Source organism: Helicoverpa armigera, chromosome 7 (assembly GCF_030705265.1).
Source record: "Helicoverpa armigera isolate CAAS_96S chromosome 7, ASM3070526v1, whole genome shotgun sequence".
NCBI lineage: Eukaryota > Metazoa > Arthropoda > Insecta > Lepidoptera > Noctuidae > Helicoverpa > Helicoverpa armigera.
In genome coordinates this window covers 7,028,301-7,046,490 of record NC_087126.1, presented here as the reverse complement: position 1 = coordinate 7,046,490, position 18,190 = coordinate 7,028,301, and the positions used below count along the sequence as shown (strand labels likewise).

The window sequence follows — 18,190 nt, the reverse complement described above, 5'->3', positions numbered from 1 at the left end:
ATTGTTCAAGAGTGGATGTTTCCATGGCCCGCAGTTACGGCAATTACACAACGTAATTATTATATCGCTGGCGTTACGACGAACACAGATATTACGAGTGTATGTGTATAATATACATTGTTTGATGTTTGCTAATTGAGAATAGTAACCTATTTACGTCTTGCACCTTCTGTATCATATTTTACATCCGTACTTTTTAAATAAGATATAAATGACGATGTCGTGGTAGCCTAGTGGTCATATAGTAGCTGCCTTTCAAGTACAGCGGGGTTCTTCCTGGTCAGGAAATAACCGAAATAACTTTTCTAAGTTATATGTACTTTTTATGAGCATCTTGGACAAGACTGTCGAAATAAAGGTGAGAGATAAAACATGGACCTAAAAATTCTGAAATGGCTCATTCCTTCTATGTATGAGAAGAAACCTGTGCCCTGCTATGGATCCTTAAAAAGGCCGATGATTAAAATACATTCTACAAAAACCCAAGTGTTGAATTGTACATATATTAGATTCACTGGATGCAATTAAAACACAATTAGAAAAGTCCCAGTTCAAATATATATTTACTTAACGAGTTGTTTATATCTGTGGTTTTTCATCACAGCGCGCAAGTCATTAGTCAAATGAAGAAAATGAATGGACTGCGACTGCAACGGATATTATTCACTGTTGCGGTTATGAATTCTTTGAATAATTATTCAGTAAATCTTAAGAAATTGTAGTATAACTTTTCCATTACTATAAGACACTAATTTCTACTTTCAGGTTTTAACACCAGCCAATAAATGACCATATTGATTGAGTAACTCTATTTATGCAAAAAATATAGAATGTAGCAAGTAAATTATTTGTCCAAAATAACCAATCCGTTACTTTGATTCAGTAATTTTATTCGTAACTCAATTCGACGTTGTTTCGTATATTTTGATTCCTTTGAGTTACACTGAAATGAATTATTCAGATTTTGGTCATTGAATCATTTGGCTTTCGAAGTCAATTTTGACAAACCTTTGTAGGGACAACAAAAGCTGGATGTTCCAATTACTTATTAATAAGGTCATTCAATTGATTTTCTGTCGATTTGATCACCGTCTGGACATTATGGAGGTACCTACTGAAGATATTTTCGGGACTGACAAATTTATTAGAGTTTCCATTTTCTCTTTATGTAAAGGTCAAATAACACAACAACCAATTAAAACTTGAACAGAACTTCGTTCGCTTGAATATATTTTGTTGATGTTTGAACAACTTAATTTTCTTAGGAGAAAATAACTGATATCCACATTAATTATAAATTGAGAAGCAGATGATAAGATTACTAAGCAACGGTAATAGAAATTAATAGAAATATGTTACGTCTTCTATCATAAATTTTCTCGCAAGATTACGTCCGCAACTTACACTATATTTAAACTCTAAGAACGAGTTTATTTGCGTCCTTCATTTCTCTTCATGCATATTCTTTGAACTTCTTTTACTTTACAAGCAAGACAAGAAATATTCTTATGGAAAAAAATCTTATGGAAATCTTATGGAGCTCGTGCAATTTTTCCATATAAGTAATTATATTATCAAATATATATTATGCGGGAAAATAAAGATAGACTGACTATCTGTCTAATCTTAGTTCTAGAATAGAACTGAGACCATTGTTGAGTAGAGAGAGAGAGGAATCGAATTCTCAAGGAGGCAAACTAGTGTGAGGAATATTTCAGGAGGGAAGAAAAAGCCATAGAGACCTTCTTCTTGCCCTCTTTCCTACACAGAACATAATCAAATCTGTCAAAATAGGTAAGATATCGTCATTTGTTTCGACCATCCTTCATCATACACATAAACTTCAATTGTTTTTAAACCTACATAACAAAAATATTATACCCCACATTCGTGTTGTAATTTTACTATTAAGTTGAGCCATTCACCGTATATTTTTTATATAAAATTACTCTGGGTGAAGGTTAATGCACGCCATGACATCAACTGCAATCATTTACTAAGAAGCGTCTATTAAGTAATGCAGTGATACGTCTATGGATTAAATGGCACTGAGTTGTTTATACCGAGTGTAGATATGATTTCTTAATGGAAAAATATGATTGCAAATTATCTTTACTAACAACAACATACCCTGGTAGTTCTATTCATGCGACATAATACAGTAACTTATTCGTATATAAAACTTCATATCATATAATACCAAGACATGTTATAAAAATATATATTTTAATAACTTTATTAGATAATTTGAATTGCAAGTTTTGATAACTTTCAAGTAAAGTTTTTGTTGCATGCCTACCTAGTTTTTCTTAATTGTTACTTCCTAGACATGTCGTGACGATAATTTAAATATGTTATAGGAAGTTCCGAAACATCGAATACTCAAACGAAATTATAATTAATCATATTGCAAATGTTAACATCCCGTCTTCGTATATGTATATTAACAATTGTTTCGTCAGTTCCTCTGTAATTTATTAACCTTAAGTTCTGCATCATTAATAAATAATTAACGAAATAGTAATAAATTGCTAATTTAATAGCTTAATTTTATATTTTTCTTTAGTTCAGTACCTACGTACTTAATTTATATTTCCCTGATGGTACCAAAATTAAATTATTGCACATCAATAACGTACAAAGGTATTTTAAAGGAAGGTAAACTACTGTAGCTTTTACTGACAGAAAATTATTTTACGTTTGACTTCGCAGAAATTGTCGGTAAAAATTAAGAGTTCACTGCCCTATTAAGCTTCTGGCTCGATTGGAAACATTTAAATTGGCTATAAAATGTTTTTCATGCAAATACAACATTATTATACCTGAGACAATAGCTCTTCAAAAAAAGTATGTTTATAGGTAATGGTTACTATATGACAGACACTAAACACCCATTCAAAATATTCATGACATGTACACTGTACAGATGCAAAAAATATGACCCACTGAACTTAACAATTTCCCTGTACCATGAGTCATATGTGATAAACACCAACCGTCGTACCACAAAAACTTTTAAACGTCTGTTGAACACATGTCTAAAAAAAATACAGATTATGACGTTGAAATAAGGTCCGTTTTGCAGCCACATTTTTTTAGACAAGTGTTCAGCAAATGTTTAAATTTTTGTAGTAAGACCACGATTGTTTTACTATTGTGACTGCATCTTGGACAGTAAAGTTACCATAGACATTCTTTGAAAACAAAAAAGCTTTTACAAGAAAACGTAATTATTAATGGTCTACATTTCGTCAGCATCACTGGCATACTTTTAAAACAAACTTGGTTAACCTCATTCAAAATGCCACCAAAATTAATTAACTTTGTTAATCAATTTAAAGTCTCTCCTTTACTTAAGTAACTGTAGCATTTCAGTAATTGTACGTTCGGAAAGTAAATTATATTTCAAAAACATCAGCCTATATCAAATTACATAAAAACAGAAATACTCAAAATATGTTTTTAAAGAAATTGAAGTTAAAATAAATATTTCTTCAAAAAATTACATTTAAATACAAGTACGTATGTCAATGAAAAATAAACCAGATTCAATAAAGAAGCTTCTAGTTTCATAACTACCTTAAAAAAGTCCCTGAAGAAGTACTAAAATCTTTCCAGTACCTATGTCTTAGAACTTTTTTCTAGGCTCATTTTACCTAGAGGTTTATCTAAAAAACTTTGTAAGCTATACTAAAACAGATAGAAAACTAATAAAAACTACAAATCTAATCAAACAAGCTCTTTGTGAACCAGCTACAGATATTAATTGGTTCCCCAGAGGTTTCATGAAAGTATTTCTATCCATACATATTTGATCAGACTTCGTTTCGCGTTTTTGGTGAACAAATATATTTTTTTTCTTTATTTTTTATCAAACCAGTTCCCTGAAACTATTTTGTGAAGCTCCAGGGGCTTTGATCAATGTTTTCTTTAAGGAGTATTGTTTTTGAAATAACATTAAGTACTCAATTTCGACTATAATACAGACAATAAGTAATTTAGGTCGGTTTCAGACTGTCGTCTACTCTATATAACTTGGAAATACTATTAAACAAAACTTATTTAAGTTTTCAGTGCACAAGTTATTATGATTAATTTAACAAAAGACGTAGAGTATATTCACATTTGTCAAGTTGTATAATAAAATATTTTTAGTGCAAATAAACGAGCATACTGATAGCGAATATTACTGTTTTCATCAAACTTCCAATGAAATAAGATCCGAAAATACTTACAAACTTTATATTTTCCTTTTATAAATTACTCTGTGACGTCCCGAAATGAAATTTATTAAATATTTTCTTACGAAACATAGCATTTATTATTACTGACTTATTTTATTTCCTGTCACTTTAAAGTTACAATATTTACATCATGTAAAAGCCACTTTGTGTTTCCACGAAACAATTTTCGAACAAATGAATGAACTGAAAATATTCGCATTTCTTTTGTTTTTGAGAGACAATTCGGAGAAAAAGTAAAGTTCCAATTTTTTATACTTTATGAGTATTATACGGTCATTGCGTTTTACAATATTATTTCAATTTATTTTCTTATTAATGTAAATAACAGTCGCATTAACAAACATCAATCATTCACCTTTGAAAAAAATATTAAAACATTTCAACAATTGCAACCATAGTAGACAGTCTAATTACATTCCCACTATATTATAAAAGTACAACTGCACCATACTACATATATAGCCCTTACCGAATTACACACATCATATCGGGAAATAGCAGATCTAAGTAACCTCAACATACGAGCAAGTCAAAAGGTGTGCATATAACGCTAACATTTCAAAACCCCTTCAGATTCTCAACACAGTCGCAAGTATGATTATTATACAATATCCCTGAACCGTCACCGAAGCCAGCTACCGGGTGGCTGACCGCATAATATTTCACAAGTCACAAAGCGCTCGAGGTCCGTGCGACATTGACAAATCGTTTAATTCTACATATGAACTCGGGCACGCATGGTGTCCAAAATAAACAGACCGTTTTTGGAGACAGTCTAGGCTGAACTTTATGAAGGTTACCACACTTTATGACAGTCCGTGTTTTATGATATGAACCTTTTCGTTTCTTTGGATGGGAAATTCTGTACCGTGCTCAAAAAGTTATATCTAATTGTGTAATTGAAATCTGCTCCACATTTGTGTAACATGTTTTGATAAATTATGAGAATTATGGTGTGAAAAAGTAACGTTTTATCGTAATTTGAGTATATTTATAGCCTTTAAATGTACTTTAAATCATAATAGAAAATTTAATTCATCATTAATTTCATTTCTTCAATAAAATGTCTTACACAAAATCCGAACAAATATTATCACACCCAACATAAAATATTAAAATCCTCATCAATCACAAATGCTAATGAATTCACAAACAATAAAATTGTGTTAAGAAACATGAGACGTCAGTTCTCATTAAACTACTTCATAAATACGTCTTCATCTATCTTCCGTTTAATAAAGTAAATCTTCTACGACCTACAAAATGTTCATGTATGACACATTGTAAAGGGACAAACTCGTAATAAATTACAGGATTTTCGAGCCTCAAGAAAATCTTTCATTAATTATACGAGAAATTTCATATTTTGCTTTACTCTAAATGTTATTTTAATTAGTCTGTGAGCTTATGTAACGTCTTGAGCGGTTACGTAAACGTGAATTAGATTGTTCACCGATAAGTTATTTGCGGTCTTATTGAGTTTCTAACATCAGGTGTATGTTTAATCATACGAAATTATTTTAAACAAATACACCTTGTTAAACTATGGACTTTGCAGATCCTTGATGGTCTTCAAATAGTCGTTTGAAGTGAATTTACTATTTAAATGTATGATTAAAAATAATGTTTGTTTTAGGAAGGTCAAGTGCATAGGTACAGGTTTTTTGTGAGCTTTTCATCATAAGAATTCTATTCTACCATATTTCGGTCACTAAGTTTTAGATTTATAGGTAGGAAGAAGGTATTATTTCTCAATCTTTCAAACTAATTTTGGAAAAAAAACAATACACTTACCGAGTAGGCCTGTACTATAAGTACTGTTAATATTATTATACTTGATTGCCTCATGTTGCCTGAAAAAGAAAAGAAATAACAAATTAATCAATTAATCGCACAGGGGTTTTATAAGATAGAGTATGACCAAAAAGTTGTGGGAGTTAAATAATAGACTTTCTTTAACGAAGTGGTTAGCTGTTTTAACGAAAGGTCACGACAGTAGGTGAAGGTCAACATAGCATTACACCGAGAACTTTTAATAGTATAATGAGGCGTGCTATAAATAGTACCTTTCCTTAACACCTGCTCTTAGAATAATATACTTTAAAATTAATTTCTTCACGGACGTAAAAATGATATTCACAAATCTGGGCCAAAGTATGTCTCAAAAGAAATAATCATTGAAGAGAATAGCGATAGATATTTCAAGTTACAAAAAAAATATTTCAGTGAAAAGTCTTTGACAAAAAGTTCGACTTATTGGACGATTCGCACGAATTTAACTCGCACGAATCGTGCGAATCGACTCCTTTAAAATATATTATTTTTTCTGTAGTCGATTCGCACGAATTTCATTTATTGGCGTGCGAATCGACACCCTCACAAATATATAGTAGGCTATTCGCACACATTTCATTTTGAGGTTTAAAAAAATTAAAGTACAGTCGTATTCAGCGATCTCTAAAATAAAAAATAATCGAAGTTTAAACAGCAGATATTTACTTGAAAGTAAGAAAGATCTGTATGGAATAAGTGATAATAATAATTACTTAAAACGTGGCATATCTACATTTTTACTAATACAAAACAATATAAACATGACCGCAAAATTTGTGCATTACAGGAAAAAATGAAAGAGAAAGCTATATATATGCTATCACTCTCACTCGGGTTGGTCATGGGTCTCCATTTTGTTTTAGTTTTGTATTGTAACTGTAGAAAGTACACGTGCCGGACGGTAATTTAAGATAATTATTGTGATGTGACACAGTGTTGTGTGCTGGAAGGACATCAAAGTGATGTGCAGGCGTTAAGCAAGTAAGTAATAAAATTATTAGTATTAACTATGATATAATTATTAACCCCTTTATTCTGAGTGACTGAGAATTATGAGAAATCTTTCTTAATTTTTAATTTATTATTTATTGCAAATAAAAATATAATTTATAACGATCTACTATAGTTCAAATATTAATATTTATACTCTGGTTTGTATTTAATAGTACATATTAATAAGAAATAATTATAAACTGTGGTCGTTGAAGAGCAAGTGACGCCACCTAGTGGAAGCGTCACCAAAACATCGATTACAAAAATGAGTCAACATAAGTTTGCTTTTAGTTCTGCATAAATGATGATGGATACTATGCACAACTTTTATTTACTATCTGCTCAGCAAAGAAGTTAATTATCTTAATAATGTTTAATGCGATTAAAGTAATTCTGGTATAAGCTCCTTGATTTAATTAGTATCTCATTGGATACTTATTTTAATTTTCAGACAAAATAGAAAGCTTCTTAAAAACACCTAAGTATGGCGGCAGAACCATCGACGAGTAGAGATGCAAGGGCTGACATTGGTTTTATAAAATCCGAAAGAGGTCAAGAACTTCTATTAAGGCATGGATATAGATATAATAAGCAGCGCGAGAACAAAAATGGTGTTACAGTCTGGAGGTGCGTCAATAGACAACGTTGTAAAGCACTCTTACATACAAATAATGATCTCCTGTTAACAAAAGAAGAACCTCATTCGTGCCAACCAAGCGTCATAGAAAATGAAATGAAGTGTCAATTAGACAAATGCATTAAACGATCGGAGAAAGAGCTCACAGCTATACCAAGAATTTATGGTGAAATGGTTTCGGACTTGCATAATGCTGGATATGATCTGATACAAAAAGTTCCTGATTTTAAAAATATAAAGAAAAGACTCTATCGACACAGAAACATATCACTTCAGGTAAAAAAATTGAGATGTAAAAAAGTTGCAGATCTTATTATTCCTCCATGCTACGAAGATTTGAAGTTTGCTGATTATAGATATAAGAAAACAAGAATTACACTTTTTGCAAACCAAAATGTCATAAAATATATTGAAACAGCAGAAAGCGTTTTCTGCGATGGAACGTTCAAAAGCTGCGTACCACCATTTTTGCAAGTATACACGTTACACATAGATTTGGGAAGTACCAATGAACATACAAATATTTTACCAGCCATATACGCTTTACTACCGGACAAACAAGAAAAAACATACGAAATTTTTTTTTCCCTTATAAAAAGTCGAATTCCTCAATTTTCTCCACGTATATTCACCACAGATTTTGAAAAAAGTGCGATGGCTGCTATTGAAAAAATATTTCCTGATGCACGTATTCAAGGTTGTTTATTTCATTTCCAAAAGTCTTTATGGAGAAATTCAAAGAAGTTAGGTATGGATAAATCATTGATTGATAAAATGCATGTTAAACGTTGCATGGCTCTAGCATATGTACCTCGAGAATATAGATCAGATGGCTGGTTATATATTGAATCAGAAAATGAGCCTGAAAAGAAAATTACTCAATTTAATGATTATTTTGTTCGTACTTGGTTAGATGAAAATGCTTATTTCTCTAACAAATGGTCATTTTTTGATGTGTGTCATAAAACAAATAATGCCATCGAATCATGGAACTCGCGTTTTAACAGATTGGTAAAACCTAAACCAAACATTGCAATGTTTTTGGATACTTTACGTAAAGATTCCAATTATTATTTAACCCTTTATAATAAAAATCAGTACATTTCAATTAAAAGTCCTGAGAGAATAAAACTTCAAAAAAGAATTGAAGACATCGTAAGCCAATTGAATCGTGGCGAAATTAATATACAACTTTGTATTGAAAAATTACGCAATTAGTTGCTGGTAATATTTTATACATATAAAACTGATTATTTTATTCCTAAAAGGTAACGACTGTGATTTTGATTGTGATATAAGCCAAATATCTATTTTTATAATTCTCTCTTTAAGCTTATTTTTTAACCTGTTATATACAAATTAGACCGACCCAACATGATTGGGAAAAGGCTCGGAGGATGATACAAATTAGAAGTAAGCATTTTACTATTGTTGATTTATTATTGTTGATTTGTTTGTTGAAGTCACTTTTATACGTTATTTTAAATAAAAATCTGTGATTCAAATTGTGATTATTGCCCTAGTTCTAGTTTTATGATTAAAAATTTTATTGTTATAATTAAGAAAGCCGTGTATTTTAGGTGCACTTCTGAAAAACATTAAAACATGTTTTTGTTGTACCAAATGTTTGTCAATAATAAATATAAGAAAAAGTTGTTAGTTATTTATATACCTGCCTTATTAAAAAAGTAAATGTTTGTGTAATGTAAAAAAATGTTTAGTACTTAGTTTTAATTTTAATACAGATTTTGTTGATTATAGATTGTGTTTTTATTTTCTATCTATTACGAGTAAAACATATTTGACCTTACTACTTCTGCGCTCTACTGTACTTTTTTCATAAAAAATCAATATGTGTGCGAATAGCCTACTACATATTTGTGAAGGTGTCGATTCGCACGTTTCGTGCGAGTTAAATTCGTGCGAATCGTCCAATAAGCCAAAAGTTCAAACAAATAAAATACCTGACTTCTTTCTTTCATTTCAAATCTCAGAATTTCTTAAAATAGATAGGTAGGTACTAAAAATTGTCAGTCGACGCGAATGAACGAAAAATCCATCAAATATTTTCGATCGACGTCATTCGAATTGGCAAGATTCTTTAATATGATCATAACTTTGATCTTCGATTTTCTTATCGAAAATAGGTAGCTACTTTCTGTTCTACAGTTTACGGATAAATAAAGCCGACACTTTAGTTATCAACGAGTCTCTAGAAAACAAAGGGTCAGATCGAAATTTGAGTACCTGTATCAGTGACGTGGTATGGTCAGAATGGTTGAAAATGTGTCTATCATGTCACGTAACACTATATTTTTGGTGTATCTCCTATTACAAAACCCATTGGATCGCTCATATTTCACCAATACCACTGGCTTCTTGGAAACGGCCATCATCCGACGCGCTTAAAATGATAAATAATATTAACTGTACAATTTATCCATTCAATATAAATTCCATTCATGTAAGTACTAGGAAAACTGCCTGATAAAATACTAATAAGGCAGTAAGATTCGTGGGTGGTAACTTAGTAGCTCTATATTGCGTTCTATATAAATATCTGTTAATACTATTAGAATAGCATATGAAAAGTATTAGCTTTGAAGTGAGAAAGCTAACTAGATTAAGCTTTTTATTATAGTAAATCCGTTTCCCCGCGGTTTCACCCACATCCCGCGGAAACTACTGCCTGTACCGGGATAAAATGTTAAAGGCCTATGTTACTCGGTAAGAGTGTAGTTTTCCAATAGTGAAATAATTATTCAAATTGTTTAAGTAGTTTCGGAGTCTTTAGGCTACAAACACAGACACAAATCAAATGATTACTCTTTACTACATTAGTATTTATTGGTTTTCCACCATATATGCTACAAAAATGTGCCATTTATTGAAGAATTCCTGCTATTTCTTTCAATAGTAACCGTTATCACACCAGACAGTTCCATGGAAATGGAAATTATTTTACCAACGAGGGCCTTTATTCATGAGCGCGAGATGCACAACAGTTGTTAATCCTCAAACGACATTCCATGGAACGGTTGTTCTTCAGATTACAATAAAAGGTCAATACTGTTTACTTGGTGAATTTCCTGTTACTATGATAGCCGGTATAGATAAATGTTCCTTAGACGATATTATTTCGCAATTCTGTTTTATCTGTACCAAATTTTTGTTACTTTTTTTGAGTTGTCTGTAGCTTAATTCCATACTTATATCAAATCCAATTCAAAATTATTACTGTCGAATTTATAAATTAGGTTTATGTTTCATCACTACTTACACCTACTTACAGAGGTAATATTAATGTTATTGAGCATATAAAACGAAATTCTATGTAATAAATATGTATATTGGATATACCATAGTTCAGAGGCAAGTTTTAACAGTTATAATGTTGGTACATTGCATCAATCTGAGATCTAGTGTCGTCATTCGTACTTTCACTTGAATTTTACGTCATCTTATAGTTATTATGACATATTGCAGTCGTATACCGCGAAGGTAACTGTTGATTTAAGGCGGTTTTCAATAAACTTTTTATAGATCGTAGAAAATGTACAGATAGATAGGTTTTTTTTTATCCTGCTGCCCGTATCACAATCTTATTTGCGGTATTCGCAGCATGTTTTCGTCTTCCATATAATATTCTTCTCTATGCCGTCATGTCACAATTAACATTATTTCGTTCCTACATTCCCAATAGAAAAAATCAGCTTTACTGCACTTACACTTGGAGCTAAACAATTACTAACTATTTTGTGTTTTTTTTTCTTTAGCTCAAAAAATGCTTTGAAACACGCTGAAAACACACGGCCAGTAAGTATAGCAAGTTTACCAAAATACTGAAATTGTATAATTGAATACCGGCCGTTGGACCGACAAAATTTCCAATTACAAATTGCAACTTACTTTTCAGTATGGCAATGTTTATAGTTACAAACGAGTTCCCAGAAGTACATTTTTAGAACTAATTACAACTTTTCCTGCGCGTTTGGGATATGTTTTTGTGTAACGCTCAAATTATGAATAGTTTTTACTGCACCTCTGAATTTATTTATGTTTGGGTATTCGTTTATTACTTGTGTACCTTAATAACAAATTAAAGTAACGATTTGCTACATTATTGAAAGCCTACCTAAAACAAATACTCATCAGTTGATACCTATATTGCTACTATGACACAAAATGCAAAACTCTCTCTGAAATGTAACTAGAATACCACCATCGATTTCTTATTTCATTTCTAGCTTCCTTTCTGTGTTGAACCGTTCCAATTTTCCTTGTTCCATGGAAGAATCTATAGATCACAAGTCCTCATAAAAAATAGACGCCCTTCAATTTTAACAGTACCTCAATTTTCAGTTAGAAGAGAGGAGAGAGAGTCCATTACTTACATACGTGAACGGGTGACAAAAGGACTTGAGAATCACTTATTGAATATAGAGGTATACCTACTCTATTAATTAAGCTATATATGCGTATGCTTCTGTAACATAATTGATTGTGATATAATGTACAAACTACCTATTGTGTGGTACAAAGGACAATTTAGTTTAAGGGTTCATAGGGTTTTGGAACACCATGTGTAATGGATATCAGGAAGAGAGTCAAGCATGTCAAACTCACATTAGTGAGATATAAATCATCATCTGCCGAGCCTTTTCACAACTGTGTTGCGGTCTGCTTCCAGTCTAAACGGATGCAGCTGACTACCAGTTTTTTATGTATTTTTTTTGCATTTTGTCAGTCAGCGTGGTTTAAAAATACAGGAATGCCTGGCAAAGTAATTGCAGCATTAAACACATTGAAATAGAGTTGAAATTATTTCTGAAGTTATCGGCTTCGATGTTCTTTTGGGTTTTTGTTTTTGTTGTAAGTTCAATAATTTTGCATGGATACAAACGAATAAAATAGAGGTCCTGTCATAAAAACTACTTCAAATCTGCCTTTTTGTATTATTATGTAAAAACAGTATATCAAGTAAGTAATATGTGTAGCAATACGTCTTATTTTGGAAATTTTGGTAAAAAAACACGATATTTTCTTTTTCATATGCGTTTTTTAAATATTAATTAATAATACAGGAAAATTACCCAGTAAGCAGCTAAAAGAACTCGACTGAATGAACATCCACCGCAATTACGTATTAAAATTAATATCTACTCATTAAAACTCGTTGATAACTGCTTTTATAAATAGCATAATTTTACGTACAATTTATAAGCAATTAAATAGGTACTTAATATCTACTAGCTGTTTTCCACGGTTTCAACCTCGCCCTATCGCAACTACTTCCCATACCAGTATTAAATATACCTCTATAACCTATGTCATCCAGGAATAGTGTTACTTCCGAACAATGAAATATTTTTCTGAAGTACAAAAAAACACAAAAATGTTTCCGCTTTATAATATCAGAACAGATTATTTCGATTCTTATGTGTATGTACCTACATATTTACTTACTTTATTCCAAAAGCCATAGAATATTAATTTTCCCAATAACTCCCTGCGTTAACAAGTTCCTACACAGCGAACAAGGAAAATTATATCGTGTTCGAAATCAAAGTCACTAAGTCATACGGTCTACCAAGCTATTAAAAGGATTTAAATTCTTGTCACATTGCTTGAACTTCCAAACAACATATAGGTAGGTACTACATGTATAAACTTCACCTTAATATGACTCATTGTGGTCTCCTAGACCTCAGACACGGTGTTCATAATATCTAAAGCTGGGTACTCACTTAGCAGTGTAGCACGTAACGTATCAGATACGGTATCAACCTGCAAGTGGATACGGCTCGTCCACGGTCCTCACGAGCACACTGCGAGCCGCCTTTGTGTTCGCAGTGAAACCGCCACTCGGCGGGTCACTGCGAGCTTACAGCGCTCCACGCGCGAGCGGCTCGCAGCGGGCTCATGCCTACGTACTCACTTGAGACCGTATCTGATACGTTACGTGCTACACTGCTAAGTGAGTACCCAGCTTAATATTGCTAATCAGTACCTCTAACGGATTATTAATTACACGCTATTATAAATACTAATTAGGGCATACCTGGCCAGACTCTCGCTAATTATAACTACAATCATCTATAAATTAATGGCATCTACTTAACAGATTACTTAGTGATATTACAACTTAGTTATCTAGGTATATAATTAAGTACCCCGTAAGACCCGAAAGTAGGTATGTTATATTTTCTTCAGTAGTGGCCGAGTCATACAAAGCCAAATGTGCATATTTAAACACAAAAGAATGGTTCAACTGTAAAAAAATACCTGGCTCATATTTCCCCACCCAATTCCTTTTTAACTTTTTGTGTTAGTTTACCCCCAAACAGTTAATATCAGTTAAGACACAGTTTATTGAAATCTTACTGAAACAACTATTTATATATCTTCCTATATTCGAAATTAAAATGTTTTAGTACTTTTATAATACACCTCATTGATACAGCAAACGAATGGACTATTTTACTGGAAACTTTTATTTTATTTTACATTTACTTTGAATAACTGACTTTTTGTTTTATAAAATCATTTCGCATGTGTAGTACATTTGTGGTTAATTAATGCAGTAATTATTATAATTTCAACTGCACTTCCAGTAATTTTCGAATATCTACAATTATATAATATTACGCGCATTACCAATATTATTACAGAAAACCAAATAAAATGGTATCTTTACAATAAGTAATAATTTAAATTTCCTCACAAAAATTCCACCAGCAAAAAAATCTTTCATAACAAAATTCGTACGAAATAAACGTAAAATATATTTGGGGTGCCAAAACGGAACTTTAACCGGCTCTTGCATGCGACTGAGTGCGTAAGAGCACTGAACTTGACCTGAGTTTTATACAACAGGGCGCGACGTAACGTAAGTGACGTAAGTATAGTTACGTCACAACGGAGCTCCGGCAACGCAAATGTTATGATAACTTATTGGTGTAAAAAGTGCACTCGATAGCGTGTAATAAGGCCAATAGGGAAGTTACGATATTTCTTTATAGTTTAGAGTTATAATATTTAATTTTCTTTCTTGCTTTGGTATTTTCGTTGATTTTCGTTAATACGTCGTTTCGATCTATTGTTAATACGAAATTCATTGCCTATGTTTCGTTGAATACCTTCATATTAATGAAGGTTAACCTTCAAATTAAGGACGTCATAGGCCTTTTTATTCCTTTGAATAAAGAACTTTACGACGACTTTCTAAAATACCTACATAATTTTAAACACCCACTCAATACTTAATACTTAGAAATCTATGTTCCAAAGTTCACTTATATGGACATTGACCTCTTTCTATAATCATTAAAATTGGCTTCGACAAGCTATTTTAATTTTATTACAAAAATCTCAAAAGTCTTTCATCAAATTATTTTGGCCTCGTCTGTATGGTTCTATTTTATTAATCCATTTATTATTTTAACATGTACTGTACATAATAGCATCTTCACTAGAAATAAAGAAAAAAAGACAAAAATAAGTAACCACTTTCCACTGCACAAATTACAGACCACGCAGTTCAGTGTTGCCATTTAATTAAAATATTTTCCATCACAGCGAGACGAGACAGTCGGACACGGCATACATTTGTGCAGCGATTAGTAATTAATGTTGTTTTATACTATGTAGTGATATTTAAATGTACCTACAATAAATGCATCTGCACTAAAAAGCAGACAAAAATAGGTGACCACTTCCCACAGTGCAAATTACAGACGCCAAACAATTCCGGCACTTCAGTGTTGCCATTTAATTAAAACATTTTCCATCACAGCGAGACGCGACAGACGGACACGGCATACATTTGTGCAGTGATTAGTAATTAGTGACATTTTAATGTACCTACAATAAATGCACTTAAAAACAGACAAAAATGAGTAACCACTTCCCACAGTGCAAATTACAGACGCCAAACAATTCCGACACTTCAGTGTTGCCATTTAATTAAAACATTTTCCATCACAGCGAGACGAGACAGACGAACACGGCATACATTTGTTCAGTGATTAGTAATTAGTGTTATTTTAATGTATCTACAATAAATGCATCTACACTAAAACAAAAGAAGCAAATATAGTCAAAAATGAGTACCTAACCACTTCCCACAGTGCAAATTACAGACGCCAAACAATTCCGACACTTCAGTGTTGCCATTTAATTAAAACATTTTCCATCACAGCGAGACGCGACAGACGGACACGGCATACATTTGTGCAGTGATTAGTAATTAGTGTTGCGGTAACAGTATAACGAGAATTTAGACCACCTAATAGCGTGTTGATTGTTAGCTTACGATTATAAATCAACTGTTTAAATATTTTTGGTTATTATTACGTTCTGATGTTATTTTTATCTGGTTTTGTTTATTGTCCCACTTCTGGGCACAGGTTTCTTGTCATGAGAACGTAAGAGCGTTAATCCCCATGATTGATTTCAGACTTCCTTAAGATCCTCATGAGGTTTTCCTTCACCTTTACATAGTCGTTGGTGTCCAAGACAGAAAGTACCGAAGAATAATATTGACACTTGTTTGACCTGGAATCGAGCCTGCACACTCATACTGGAGAGGCCGGACCTTAAACCACAATGCCACCACGACTTTTAGCATAGTGCCTAAATCTATAAAAATCTGTCTATCGATTTCTTATGAAAGCTGACATTTATTTATACATCTATCCAATATATTATTGTAAGGTATTCGTAATTTTACAACAACTTTAACCAATGTTGCAAGTGCCGGAGTGTCTGGCGTTTGGCAATCATGAAGACACGTGAACGCGCTTACCTAAAGCCGGTTGATTCATATCTTTTTCTGCAACATATCTCTCTCACGCAAGTTTTATTTGATTCTTTTTTGTGTATGTTTTTATCCTCAATAGAAATATCGACACAATTGGTTTTAAAAATATTCTTAAAAACCGGGAGGCAAAACTTTTATAGTTGGTGTATAAAACGTACTTTAATGTATGTTAAATTAAAGAGAAATAAAAGTAGGCGTCATTAGACCACTCTTAAAAACACCTACATTTAAAATTTAAATTGGAGTCGCTTAAACTTTTTGGTTCATACTTTTTTCCTCAACGCAGTTTCGGAAACGAACTGTACGTAAAAAAGCAAGTGTTTAAATTTTTAACATATTAAACTTGAAAATGTTCCCTTTTAATGGTGTTTTTATTCTTTGAATCTGTCTTTTATTTAATTGACAAGAGTACGCAAGCCTAAAATGAGTAATATTTTTAAGATCCCCATTCAAAATTTCACATATAAATTCTCGTATAAACGATTAACTTATTTTTAAAGTAGAACATGTCATGTAGACAAGACATGTTTATAGTACTTTAAGGTCTACGATTAATGAACAAAGACCATAGTATAGTATCAGGAATGCCATATGCGTATGTCGGATCATGATCATTTGCTTCATAGAATACGAAATTAGTCTATTGTTCTGTACATCTTGCCATAACAATAGTTGACAAAGAAATATAAATTAATTGCTACATAATTGTAACTGTGTTAAGTACTTCAGTTCTCCCTTGAGACGGATCGCAAATTCAATTTAATCTCGGTTTCTGTGTAATAATTAGTTATTTCTTTAATATTCCGCATTTGTATTAAAGCTCAATTTATTAAAGCTCATATCATACTGAGAATTTCTTAATAACATGATTTTCAAATTTCAATTTAATACGAAACATTCAGACTGGTATAATAGTCCATTTTTTGTAGCTTCATATTAAAGATTCAAAATGTAATATTTCCAAATGTGATAATAAGACTCTGCGGACATATTTTTGAATATCAAAAAAATATACCAAACATCCACTGTTTGTCATTTGGCTAAAATGAAATAATAAATGTAATATATTATGCTATGAAATAGTAAAATTATTTATAACTTACTTCGTAAAAAGACACTCCACAAAAATATTATAAACACACTTTGATTTAACAAAATGTAGTATTCGGTTCGTTCAAACGTTTCGCAATCGTTAGAGCGTCGCGTGCGCCGACAGAGGCTTTGCTAAACAAACTATCTACCCGTAGAGCATAGGCCTTGCCATTCTCCCGTTCGCCGGTCATTCGGACTACAACCGGTCCGATCAGACTACATTTACACCGCATAACCACTATCACTCTATATCATCTATACTTCACTATCACTACATAGTATAAAACAAAGTCGCTTTTTCTGTCCTATATCCACTTGTACGCTTAAATCTTCATAACTACGCAACCGATTTTCATGAGGATTTTTTAAAGTTAATAGAGTGATTGAAGAGGAAGGTTCACATGTACGATAAGATCCAGTCCAAATAAAGGGACTTAAAAAATATTTCATTTCCGATTAACATAGGCTACCTATATTAATTTTATCCCGGTACGGGAAGAAGTTCCCACTGGACGCGGGTGAAGCTGCGGGAAAATGGCTAGTAAAATACAGTTCAACTGCCCTTACATT

General features: G+C 32.1%; 1 protein-coding gene across 3 annotated transcripts in view; it reads right to left on the bottom strand.

Moving 5' to 3' along the window:
* LOC110381140 (homeotic protein female sterile) overlaps nucleotides 1-17,792 on the bottom strand; it is a 33,684-nt gene extending 15,892 nt beyond the window's left edge. Inside the window, exons 1-2 of one of the 3 annotated variants that reach the window (XM_049847451.2) lie at nucleotides 17,632-17,792; nucleotides 6,039-6,097 (exon numbers count right to left, since the gene is read on the bottom strand). In XM_049847451.2, coding sequence (XP_049703408.2) covers nucleotides 6,039-6,092 — 54 coding nt within the window. In that variant the 5' untranslated portion in view covers nucleotides 6,093-6,097; nucleotides 17,632-17,792. The remainder of the gene's footprint in view (nucleotides 1-6,038; nucleotides 6,098-17,631) is intronic. The other 2 variants (XM_021341349.3, XM_049847452.2) reach the window with 2 other exon arrangements.
* Between the last annotated feature and the right edge of the window lie 398 nt (nucleotides 17,793-18,190).